General features: G+C 47.7%; 1 protein-coding gene across 7 annotated transcripts in view; it reads right to left on the bottom strand.

Moving 5' to 3' along the window:
• The window catches only part of GRK3 (G protein-coupled receptor kinase 3), a 180,258-nt gene that overhangs the window by 35,269 nt on the left and 132,266 nt on the right, over positions 1–12,723 (bottom strand). For all 7 annotated transcript variants that reach the window (XM_020996593.2, XM_020996594.2, XM_078154395.1 and 4 more), the window contains one exon: positions 9,409–9,516. In XM_020996593.2, the coding sequence (XP_020852252.1) occupies positions 9,409–9,516 (108 nt within the window). The remainder of the gene's footprint in view (positions 1–9,408; positions 9,517–12,723) is intronic.

Here is a 12,723-nt window from a genome sequence, read left to right as displayed (position 1 = left end):
TGATTCACATTTGTGTACTGTCACATGAGTGCTGCCAATCACCAATCACCTTCTTACAAAGGAGCACTGCCACCATGAGATCTACTACCACAAAAAAAAAACGTTTAGTAGGAGAGATGCAATAAGTCACTTTTCCTTCAAAGAAGTGCTAATTATTTAATGTTAATTGACCAAATCTTGCCAAAATATAGTTTTCATTTCTAAGTCAGAGAAACTATGAGTTACAAAGAAGGGATCTTTGAGCTAACAAGATCCAGCAGCCTCAATCACCCCAGCAGCTAGAATCACACTTACATGTATATCAGTCACCATCACCAACTGAGAATCTTGTCTTTAAGATATTTTTATAAGGGGCAGCTAGGTGGCACAGTGGATAGAGTACTGGCCCTGAAGCCAGGAGGACTGGAGTTCAAATCTGACCTCAGACCAGACACTTGACACTTACTAGCTATGTGACCCTGGGCAAGTCACTTAACTCCAACTGGCTAAAAATAAAAAAAGAACACATTTTTATAGTTGTGTTTTAATATAATTGGTTCCCTTGGTAACCGTATGTAAGCAACATCAACAAGTCAACAAGCAGTTATTAGGCGATCCCTCCCTGGGCGCACGCCGAGGGCACAAGCTTTCTTGGCTGCTCCATCACCCCAGGGAGTCACACTGGGCTTGAAGCAGCCACCCCTACTTTGGACCTGTGCAGCTGCATTGCTCTACCTAAGTCCAAGGCTGCGCACAGTTCCTGCTGAACAGCATTCACTAGAGTCAGTCTGTGCTCCAGCCGGCCAGGCGCCTTTAGCCACTGTCCCTGCCGGTCGGGTCCCTGGGCTACTTCACTGGAGACCTCCTACCTCCTTAACCTGGAACCTTTAGCAACGTTCACATTAACCATCTGATTAACAAGCAAACTACTTGTTAAGTCGGGACATTCAACCATATAGGCTGTTGTTAGTAAAGTATATCAGAAAGGATAAAACTTTATGAAAATATAAGCTATTTGGTACTTTTTAAATTATAAATCCACTTTTATGATCAAAAACTTGACTTATTCCCCTTATTCACTTATGTGTAGAAATATATTAGATATGCTGGTCAGGCTTTGGCTCACGTTTACTTTTTTCTAATTATTTAGTTTTATTTTTTTGTCCAAGAGGTGACAATATCAACCTAGATTTCCTTCCTCAGCTCCAGTGGCCAGGAAGGAAGGGAGGAAGGGAGAGAGGGAGGGAAGGAGGGAGTGAGGGAAGGAAGAAAGGAAGGAAGGAAGGAACGAAGGAAGGAAGGAAGGAAGGAAGGAAGGAAGGAAGGAAGGAAGGAAGGAAGGAAGGAAGGAAGGAAGGAAGGAAAGGCAAGGTTCAGAGTGAAAGGCAGAAGGGAGCTCAGGGGCCTCTGGTCTTGGAAGCAGCTTATTCCAATTTGAGATAGCTCTATCTGCGGTTACAAAATGAAAATGAACATTATTATTAGCATATTTCCTCGCAAAAAAATCACCTTACAAATGCTCATGCCTAACACATCCCTAACAAACCATATCACCTTGGGCAAGTGCCCTCCCATCTCTTATGTTGTTACATCAACTGATGACATGATGAGAACTACATTCATAAAACACTTCGCAGATTATTTCCCCAAACACACAGACAAGTAGTTACCAACTCTGGATACAGCACTGTGCCAAACACTGGCCCAAAATGGCCAAGTCCCAGCCCATGAGGAGTTGAAGGCTCCACTGGGGAATGCAGCCCGAATTTCCACCACAGATGGTATCTCAAGTGGAGCCCTGGGCATACAGCATGTGCAAAAGCCTGGAGGCAGATGAAATTAAGACTCTAAGCAAGGAACAGCGAGTTGTCCACTTTGGCTAGAAAAGAGAATTCCTGGAGGGCCCTAGTACGAAGTAGAGTTAGAAAAGGAGCCTGAAGGGTCATCACTGAGGGGCTGAAATGCCAGGCTGAGGAATTCAGAATTCTTTCTAGAAGCAACAGGAACTACTGAGAGTGTTAAGCCTGAGAATGGAGGAAGACCTACGTCTGAGAAACATTACTTGGGCAGCCTTGTGACAGATGGATCAAAGACGCAGGAGAGACAGAGCAGGGAGAATGAGGAGACAGTCAGGCCTGTCTGGGAGCCAATTTGTCCTTGCTCCCTCTTCTTCACTTCCCTCCCATAACCCTTATCCGACCATTTGCCAGGTCTTGTAGACTCTTCCTCCACAGCATGGCTCCCATCTCCCACTCCCTCCCCACGTATTCACTCCAGCCACCATCCCCCGCGTCCCAGCCCTTCTTTCCTCCTAACTGGCCTCTCACTCCCAGTCTCTGTACCTGCCAATTTGGTATTCCCCGATGCAGATCTGACCATGTCAGTCCCAGTTCAATAGTCTCCTAGCCTCTGAGGGAGACCAATAAAGAGAAATGAGAATTCGAGCTTGAAAATGCTGGAAGTAATTCAGAACGGTTTGGACTTGTAAAAAAAGCCAGAGACGGAATGTCAGAAGAAATTTGGGGCAGTGTCAGAGAAGGGAAGGGGGCGTATTGGAGAGATGCTGCAAAGGTGAGTCGATGGGCCTTGGCCACAGCTTGGATCTGGGGGGTGAGAGGCAGTGAGGTGTCCAGGATGACTCCCGGGCTGGGAGCCTGAGGGGCTGGGAGGAGAGAGGTGCCCTCAATGGTATGAGGAAGGTAGCAGGCATGGGAGGGTTTAGGGGAAAAGATAATGCCTTCCATTTTGGACACAAGTTTCAGATGTCCACTGGGCATCCAATCTGAGATGACTGAAAGGCAGCTGGGGACTCGAGACTGGAGGTCAGCAGAGGCTGGAGCAGATTAATGTCGCTTGTGGAGTCATGGAGAACAGAAAAGATGCCCCAAGATGGAGAAGGAAAAAGGTTCTGGTTTTCAGAGAGGGGGAGGAATGCAGAATCTACCAGCTAGAAGGATTAGCACAGAGCCTGGCACATGATAGGTACTTAACAAAGGCTTGCTGACTGACTATAGGCTAGTGAGCGGTTTTTAGAATAGGTCACTTACAAGTTCCTTTAGAAAAAGAAGCGGTGATTGAGTTAGCATGGCTTCATCAAGGCTGACTTATTTACTTTCTGAAAAGATTATTGAACTGGCAGACCAAGAAAAGACTGGAGATGGTTTACCTGGACTTTGGCAAAGTATCTGATAAAGCATCTAATCCTATTCTGGTGGGGAGGGGAATGGAGAGATGGGCCCGGCTAATGATTTAATCAGATGGACTCGGAACTGGGTGAACTGGCAAACTTAGAGTCATTAATGGGCAATGTCAATCTGGCAGGAGGTCTACACTAGAGTGCATCAGAGCTCTGACATGTGGTCCTGGGCTATTTAACATTCTGATTAACAACTCTGCTAAAGGCTTTGATATCACACATATCAAATTAATCTGAAGACAGAAAGCTGGAGGAATAGCTTAACAATATCAATCAGGATCCAAAAAGGTTTGGTTTTGGGGTTTGTTTTTTTAGGCAATTGGGGTTAAGTGACTTGCCCAGGGTCACACAGCTAGTAAGTGTCAAGTTTTGGTCTGAGGCTGGATTTGAACTCAGGTCCTCCTGACTCCAGGGCCAGTGCTCTATTCACTACATCACCTAGCTGTCCCTCCAAAAAGGTTTTGAATGACATCAGGCTAACTCTTATAGTCTGAAATTTGGTAGGAATAGTTTTATACTTTGATTCAAAAAATTATCTTCACATGCGTAAGATCATGGCAGTACTGCTGTATGGCAATTTGTCTTAAAAAAAAAAGCTGGTATTTTAAAGTGACTATGATCAATATAAGTCAAAAGAATGATGTAGAAGCCAAGAAAAGCTAACCCAATCTTGGGCTACATTAATGGAGGTTATGTTGTCCAGGAATCAGGAGGCGACACTGCTCAGACCACAGATCACATTTCCATTCTGGAAGTCACCAGAATTTAGGAAGGCCAGTGATTAGCTGGGAATTCCAGAGGAAAGTGATGAGGCTGGTAAATGGCCTAGAGTCCATGAGGACTCCGTGAGAAGCAGCTGGAGGATCTGGGGATGTTTAGCCTTGAGAAGAAAAGACTGGGGGAGGGGAGTCAAGAGGGCGTCTTCAGGGGGCCCAGAAGGCTGGATGGAGAGCAACTCGGCCAACATACCAAGGGGAGAATTTAGGCTTTTGGGGAACAGAGAAGGCTCCTTTTTTTTTTTTTGGTATTCACAGCACCTAGTAGAATTTGATGCACATAGTAGGTATTTAACGTTTGTTAAAGTGCAAAGTGCTTTCCACATCACAATCTTTTAAGGAAGGCATATTGCATGTATACTCCCTTCACAAACAAAGAGACTGAGGTCCACTGAAGTTGTCATTTGCCCATGCTTCAACGTGAAAGAGCAAAGACTTAAACCCAGGCCTTCTAAGTCCAAGTCCACTGTTTAATCCACTTAAAACACACTGCTCCCTCCATCTATAAATGGTGAGAATTAGACCAGGTCATTTTCGTCCCTTACACTGTGTGTCTCTGTGTATGTGTGTGTGTGTGTGTGTGTGTGTGTGTGTTTTTCATACATAACACACACACTCTTAGTAGACTCTAAAATCAATACGAATTCAGAGTGACATGGCAGTCAAAAAAAAAAAAGACAACACTATTGTGTGATGTGTTTATGTAGCCGTATAAATGTATATAATCTAGTTCAATACTCTAAATAACAAAAGAGGACAAATTTTAAACTCTGTGAAAAATCATGTTCTTAATTAAAGCTGGGATGGTTATTTCCGCTTGTTTTTACAGAACTTACGCCCTCTGTCATATAGTGATCCCTAAATTATTTGAATCCAACATCCCTACCACTATGAGGTCTAGCTCCCCTTCCCCACCCTGCAGCCACTTATCTCTTGGATCTAATGCAGGAAGGCAAGGGGATGGTCCGTAGACAGTTCTTTGTTGATAAATGATTACCATGTTCTGACAGAAATGATTTCCACAAAGTTAAAAAGCCCTTTCATGCCAGAGGGAGGCTTTCAAGTAGTTTAGAATTAAAGTGAATAGTGCCAAAAATATTTCCAACACATGGACATACATCACTACAAAGTACATGTTTATAAATATAGCCATTCTGTGCTGGAACTTGATGAGAAATTATCTGGAATGTTTTATAGCTCTGGCACTGAGAAAGTTAAATCTTTCAAGTAAAAAAAACCAAAAACTGTGGATGCACATCTGTTTCCAATATATCCTTGATTATTCTTTGTGAAGAAGGCCAACAATTCTGTTTCTATTTTGGAAAATGTCAAAGAAAACCTACTATAGTAATAATCTTCATTCTGAGAGACTCATGTGGTGCGCACAAACTCAGCGTGATCACAGCTGCTCCCTAATGTGGTCCTACTTTAAGTAGGGAACAGCAATAGCCCTGTCAGCATCTTAAGATGCAAGGCCAAATTCTCTTCACAATACATGGGACAGAGAAATACATCAGAAACTTCAACTGTGTTAACTGGGGATTATTGATGGGGATCATGTTCCCATGTGCATGAGCAGTCGGTGGCCTATGGGCCGTTTCAGTCTGCCCAGAGTCCAAGTGATTGGAAATCACACAAGAAACAAGCTTCTCAGTGCCCTCCCTGCAGACCAGGAGTTATGTGAGTGGAGTCGTGGGGCCTTCTATCCATTCTCATATTCCAATGATCTGAAATTTAGTCAATGTGGGTCTTGGCACCATTTACACACATAAAAACTCTTCTCTAATTTAGCGGAGCATCCTTGAGAGTTGCTAGGGCTGAAAAAGCCATCCCCTCCCAGCCAACCTAGGGATAAGGCTGTTAGGACGTGGTCAGAGGCCTTGGCCCTGGGGCCACACTGGGAGCTTTGCTGCCTGAAGACAGCTGGCTTTGGAGCCTGCCCCAGGCCACATCCAGCCCACAAGATGACCAAGTAGGACCAGAGAAGGCAGGCAGGGAAGTGTCACGTTTAGCCTAGAAATTAATTCTACAGGACTCTAACAGGGGTCATGGTCAGGCAGCACGTAGAGCATACATTTTCACCAAGCGCCAAATGGACCCTGCCATACTTCTCTCAACATCTCTCCACATCCATCATCACTACCAGCCTTCTTTCACAAAATTACATGTACTCAAGTACCAGTCACCAATGTGCCAAAAGGAAACAACATATTTTGTGCTATTCAAGACCAGACACAACTAATTTTTCTAAGTGAAAATCCAGGCAGCCATCATAACAACTATTTCCTCCTTTACCAGATCTCATAAATGAGGACTCAGAATCATGACAGGCAACAGTACGGAGCTGTAATCACTTAGACGTCTCTATGTACAGAAGCAGCCTTCAATATAACGACCTCTGGTGAAACTGGAATGTTGGATAAGCAACAAGGTGAACAAGGCCCGTCTCTTCTGGCTCAGGCAGGTGCCACAACTTCCCTCAAATTCTCTTGAGGGCCAAGCAGGAGCAATGACAGCTGCCCCCGTCACCACCTGCCTTGGGTCTCTCCCCTCTCCAGAGCATCCTCCACTCAGCCACCAAGGAGACTCTCCTAAAGCACGGGGTCGCCAGGTCACTGCCCTATTCAATCAGCATCACACTTCCAGGAGCAGATACCAAATCCTCCATTTGGTGTGACGTCCTTGATCTTACGTCCCACTCAGCCCAATTCTGTCTGTGATGGAGTGACGCTGGCCTCCTCGCTGTTCTCAAACACCACCTCCACTCCCCTACTCCAGGCATTTCCATTGGCCCTCCCCCTGCCTGGAATGTTCTCCTTCACCTCCTCTACCTCCTCACCAAATCCCAGCTAAACTCCCATCTGCTACAAGAAGACTTTTCTCATTAGCCCTTGACACTGGGGCCTTCCCTGGTCGATGATTCCCAATTTATCCTGTTTCTACCTTGTTTGTACCTAAGCTGTCTGCATATCATGTCCCCATTAGACTGTGAGCCTCCTTGAGAGCAGGGCCTGTCTTTGGCCTTTCTTTATATCCCCAGAGCTTAGTACATAGTAGGCGCTTAATAAATGTTTACTGACTGAATGGATATTGAAATTCCTAATATAAGGCAAGGAGTCAGAAGGGAGAGGAATATGGTGAGCTCCGTATGAACTGCTGGAGAAAGGAGGAGTAAAGACCTGGAGACCAGCAGCCAGCTGCCCTGACTGAGACTGGGTGAATCATTTTGATTGAGTGGATTTCCAGGAAGAAGCCATTGATTGCTAAATGGTAAAGGGAGAGGGAAAGTCTGGAAATGCAGCAGGAGCCAGGAATGTTCTGAGCTCCCTCTGGAGACCAGTATGTGGAAGGTCTGCGTGAGAAGCAGCAGCCATGCCAGAGGAGATGCAATGGAGTGGAAGAAAGCCAGGTCTCAGTGAGGGCCAGCAGATGGAAGCTGTGTGAGAGGGTTAGGATGAAGGAAGTTTGTTCCTTATGGAATCAGAATTCCAGAGGGCACAGTGCAGGCAGCAGGCAGGGGGAGGAATGGGACGTGGACAGGGAGGGTTAATGAAGATGGCAATGACCTAAATGGACCTGGGAACTGGGGTTAGTTTTCTTCAAAATGGCTGCTGGTTGACTAATACACAGGCAGAGAAACAGGAAGTGGGACTCTGTTAAACAAAAGAAGAATCGTGGGTGTGATCTGAACAGTAAAGCGTAGTCTCCAAGGGGTGGCACCGAGGGCGCTGGTCTGGACCAGTCTCTGCCTGCAGCTGCAGCTATTCTAACTCTTGGGCAGCTGTAGGTAGGGGAAGGTATGGGTGCAGGGGGAGGGAATGGGCAATGGTCTCCAATGGTAAGTTGGCATACTATAGTCCTTCAAAGACATTATATGCCAGCCAATCTGTATTAGGACCCTTCATCTCTCGCCTCTGTGTATTTTCACATACTGTTCCCCAAGTGTGAAATACACTACACACTGCCCTCCTCATCTCTGCTTCCTGAAAACACTGACTTCCTTCAAGCTTCCATGAACGTATCGTCTCCTGCTGTCTGCCCCGACCGCTCCCAAGCCCCAAACCGTCGGTGATGTCCTTCCTCAAATGCCCTAGGACTATTTATACACACCTATCTGCTGCCCCAGAAGAAGAACGTAAGCTTCCTGAGGGCACAGACTAATTCGTTTTTCTCTTTGGCTCCCGAGGACCTGGCAGAATGCTTTGGCACACGAGGTGCTTCATCAGTATTGCCCGACCCATTCCAGCGACTGCTCCCGAGGCTGAGCCCGGCAGGCCGTGCCCGCAGAGAGCCTCTGTTCAAGCTGGCGCCCCTCATCTCTCTCGGGATCACAGGACCCCACCCTTTTGGGTGAGGCAGCTCAGCGGCCCATCAGAACATCTCAGAGTACGGAAGGGCAAGTTCACATGGACTCACCTCTGAATAAACTCTCTAATGAGGTAGGCAAGGCTGACGACATGGATGAGAGCACAGAACTAGCAGTCAGTCTCCACGCATGAAACAATTCAATTACAGAAACCCAGACCCTGAATTTACAAGCAATAATATAATTGCGGTTCCCAAGTGACTTCAGAGGGCCAAGCATAACTGGATTAGCAAAGAAATGAGGTAACCAGTGCTGGGGCTGCTGCGGCTGCGGCACTTCATTCTGCCGCAGGCTACAGCATCCATTCTCTCTTGAAAATGCATACCTTATAATAAGCAAATATAATAATGATAAAAAAAACTTTTTAAAAACAATTATTTGGATTTGTGCAAAATTAATATGATGGTGTCCATCAACGAACAAGGCCTAACAATTAAAAACAGGCCTATAAGATGGCGGCCCCCACCTGGAATGTCCAAACCACCAGCGAGGGCCGTGCAGCTAGATCAGAAAGCAGATGAGAGTCTGCCTTAGAACACTCCCCCACAGCCCCCGAGCCTCACCTGAGGGCACTTCACACAAGCGGGTCACAGTAGGAAGTCTGGAAAACCTACCCAAGGAATGGCTCCCAAGCAGAGTTGAGGAGACTCGGATGGGGTGGCGTCTGGGGTCTTTCCCTCCCTGCCCCAATGCTCCCCCAAACGCATCTGACCGCCAAGAGGACAACAAGGAGTACATCCTCTTCCAAGTGAGAGGGAAGAGAAAGGGCAGTGACTTCATCCTTTCCAATCACCCTGCCTTGGCAGTGCTAGGTTTATTTCAAGACTATTACTCACCCACAAAAGGATTGTGGAGCAGTCATATTTAGGCTTAAAACAATAAGCATTTTAGCTCTGTCTTGTCATGGGAGCCCAAGTGCCAAGCCGCACGCGGTACTTTACCTGTGAAATCCTGCATCTTTTTATGAAACTAGGCACGAAGCAGTCACCTTCTGGGCAGGCCCCAAAGGTCAGAAGGCCCTCCTTGGTTCAGACCTCAATGCAGAGAACCCCAAGCCTCTCCTTCAATGGATGCGTTCTTCGCGTACTTACCCTCGTAGAAGCTTGAAGAGCATACACCCCAAAGAGAACCAGTCGGCGCTGCTGTCATACGCGGTCCCCTTCTGGAGCACCTCGGGAGCCATGTAGCCATGGGTGCCGCTTTAGGGAAGACAGACAGACACACAGCAGGATCAGCACATGTTACGGCCACAGTAAACTAATCACAGAGAAGCACATTCTCTATTAACTGAAGGTACTTGGGGAAAAAGACAGCACAGAATTAGCGTTTGTGATTTTGGCCATTCCTCCACAGCTAGTTGATAAGGACAAGAAAATGACCACGTAATTGGACACCCGAAGCAAAGGGCCTGCTCTCTGTGGGCGATGAGTAAGCCATCAATAAGTCTTCTCAAACAGTAAATATGAATGCCTCTGTCTCTGCTAAAAAAATACGAATAGAAAACAGGCAGCTGGGTCTAGGGGAGGGAGGGGTCACACATGCAGAAAGAACCACCAAGCACGTGGGTCAGGTCCTGGAGATGCCACCTCAGGTGGCAGGAGGTCAGTGTGCAGAAGAAGGCCACGCGTTCTTGGACCAGCCAGACAGACTCCCCAGAGAGTCGAGGAAAGCCACAGGAGTCAGAAGAGGCAAGAGAGCAGAGAAAGGGGGAGCATGGCTGAGGGCCCCGGGAGCAGCACGAGCAAGGCTGAGAATGAGGAGCGGCCGCAGCAGAGGGGCAGCCCAGGCAGAGGCAGGTAACGAGAGCCAGGGCCAGCAGGCACGCCCACTGATTAAACAAAGGCCATGTCTTCAGAGTGGGGCGGTGCGCAGAAGTGGTGGCGAGGGGCTGCACAACCCACGCCTCCAGCTCAGCAGTCACCAAACGGCATTTCTCTCCTGTCTGTGGGGGGAAGGAGAGGGCTGGGGGGGGGAGCAGCCTGCATGCCCCTCAATACTGCAGCCCATCAGGGGAGGGAGAGGGAAGAGAAAAGGGGAGAAAACGGCCCCCAGGAAGCCCCAGGCCAAATTCTTGAAAGAGTACAAGATGATTCTCCTTCTGTTTTATAAACAACCCTAGACCAGGGTGAGCTGATCTAGAGATGCTCATGGCTCCTTGGCTGATTCCTCATCCTGGCCCTCTCCCCCATCTGACAGCTCCTTCTCAGTCTCTTTTGCTCATTTTTCTTCCACGTCCCTCTTCCTAACTGTGGGTTTTCCTTCTTCGGAGCTCTGTCTCAGGCCCTCTTCTCTTCTCCCTCTACGTTCCCTCTCTCGGTCACCTCAATAGCCACCATCTTGATTTAGGTGACTCCCAGATCAATCTCCCCTAAGCTCCCGTCCTCCATCACCAATTCCCTATTGGATATTTCAAATTCAGCGTCCCAGAGCCTCATCATCTTTCCCCACAAGCCCCTCCCTTTTCCAGACCTCTCCATTTCTGTCAGAGGCACCAGCATACTTCCTATCTCCCCACATTACCCTGGCAGCTTCACTCCTCCTCACCCTCCCATCCCATCGGTTTCCAAATCCAGTCTCTCTACCCGCACACCTCTCACATACAGCTCCCTCCCTCTGCTCACACGGCTGCCATCTGCGTCCAGGGCCTATCTCCCACCCAGAAGGACTGCACTGGCCTACTCTATTGATCTCTCTGTCTCCAGTCCACACTCCGGTCCATCTTGCACACAGCTCCCACCATACCTTTGGATTAATGTTAAACCTAGCCATGACTCCCCTGCTCATCCAATTCTAGTGGGTTCTTATTGTCCCAAGGCTGAAACTTAAACTCCTTTGTTTAGCTTTTAAAATCTTTCAAACCAGCCCCAACCTAGCTTTCCAGCCTCATCAGACCTAACTTCCGTCCCACAGAAAGCTGATCCATTTCCGTGCCCTCGCCCTGGCCATCCCCAGGCTCAGAAGGCCCTCCCTCATCACCCTCTGAAGGCACCTGCGTCCCTTCTCCACCCCTCCTCCCCCTCCCCCACCACCCAGGATTTCACCCTTTCTTGTCCATCTCTGTTCATCTGCTTCATACAGACTCACTCGGTGTTGTTTCACTCCGTGTTGGGCTGCTGACGTTACATGTTTACATCATAACGTCCTTGGATATTCATGTAATTCAACATGTACTCGAGGTTTCCCCTAATGGGACAGAATCTCCCTTGCAGGCCAGAGGCCTTCCTTCTTTGCACTGTTATCCCCAGTGGCCCTCACCAAGTTTGACTGATAGTGTCAATGAGGCAGACAAACAGGATAATGGGTTTTTGTTTTGGTTTGGTTTGGTTTTTCTGGTTTTTTAGGCAATTGGTGTTAAATGACTTGCCCAGGGTCACACAGCTAGTAAATGTCAAGTGTTTGGTCTGAGGCCGGATTTGAACTCAGGTCCTCCTGACTTCAGGGCTGGTACTCTATCTACTGCACCACCTAGCTGCCCCAACCAAATCAGTACCCTTCTTTTTTTTTTCTTTTTTGGCTAGACAATGGGGTTAAGTGACTTGCCCAGGGTCACACAGCTAGTAAGTGTTATGTGTCTGAGGCCGCATTTGAACTCAGATCCTCCTGAATCCAGGGCCTGCGCCACCTAGCTGCCCCCCAGGGTAATGTTTCAAATGGGGCCGACAGGTCAAAGAACACTTGGAGCAAGGACTGGTTTTCTGGAGAAGGAACATTCTGCTTGAGCCTTTCACTGGCTGGTTAATTTAACAAGAGAGCCAAGATGCATCCGGTGGGGAGGAGCTGGCTTGCTAGGGGGCACACCAGGCTTCACGGGCGAGTGAACAGAATGCGAGATGAAACCGAGGACTTTGGCCAGAAAGCGAGTGCCAGGCACACCGGGCTGAGCCTGCTGCTGTTCCTCTGACTGGACCAACCTCAGCACATCTAACAGTCAGCAGGTACCTACTAGAAGAGACGTCATGCACAGAAAACTTGATGGGAGGCAAAGCTTGGGATTGAATCTCAGCTCCATTAACTTAGCACCTACCAACAAGGCCTGTGCCAGTCACTGGGCCTCACTTTTATCACCTACCTTTCAAACGTGGGGACTGGACTGGATTGTGCCTCCAGCTTCTTTAAATATTACAATAATAATCTGTGCTAATTTCTGCACTGTGCAAAGCAAGCGACTGATGTTCAGTCATTTGATACGTCTCTATATGAGCACTGGGATGGCAGAGACACAGCAACCCAAAGGGTTAAATCACATGCATGTGATCTGAAAATTAACTAGGAAGTATTCTGCACTAAAGATTTCCATGGAAAAGGTGAAAAAAAGGGTTCAAGCACTGAACCAGTTTGCCCTCGGCTATCTGGAGAAGCTAACCTAACCTAATGGCAGCTACGTGTCCCAGCGGATGGACTCCTGG

This window comes from Phascolarctos cinereus, unplaced genomic scaffold, assembly GCF_003287225.1.
Source record: "Phascolarctos cinereus isolate Bilbo 61053 unplaced genomic scaffold, phaCin_HiC Scaffold_4;HRSCAF=312, whole genome shotgun sequence".
In the NCBI taxonomy this organism is placed as follows: domain Eukaryota; kingdom Metazoa; phylum Chordata; class Mammalia; order Diprotodontia; family Phascolarctidae; genus Phascolarctos; species Phascolarctos cinereus.
The sequence above is the reverse complement of the archived record's forward strand: the minus strand, read 5'-3'. Positions and strand labels throughout refer to the sequence as shown.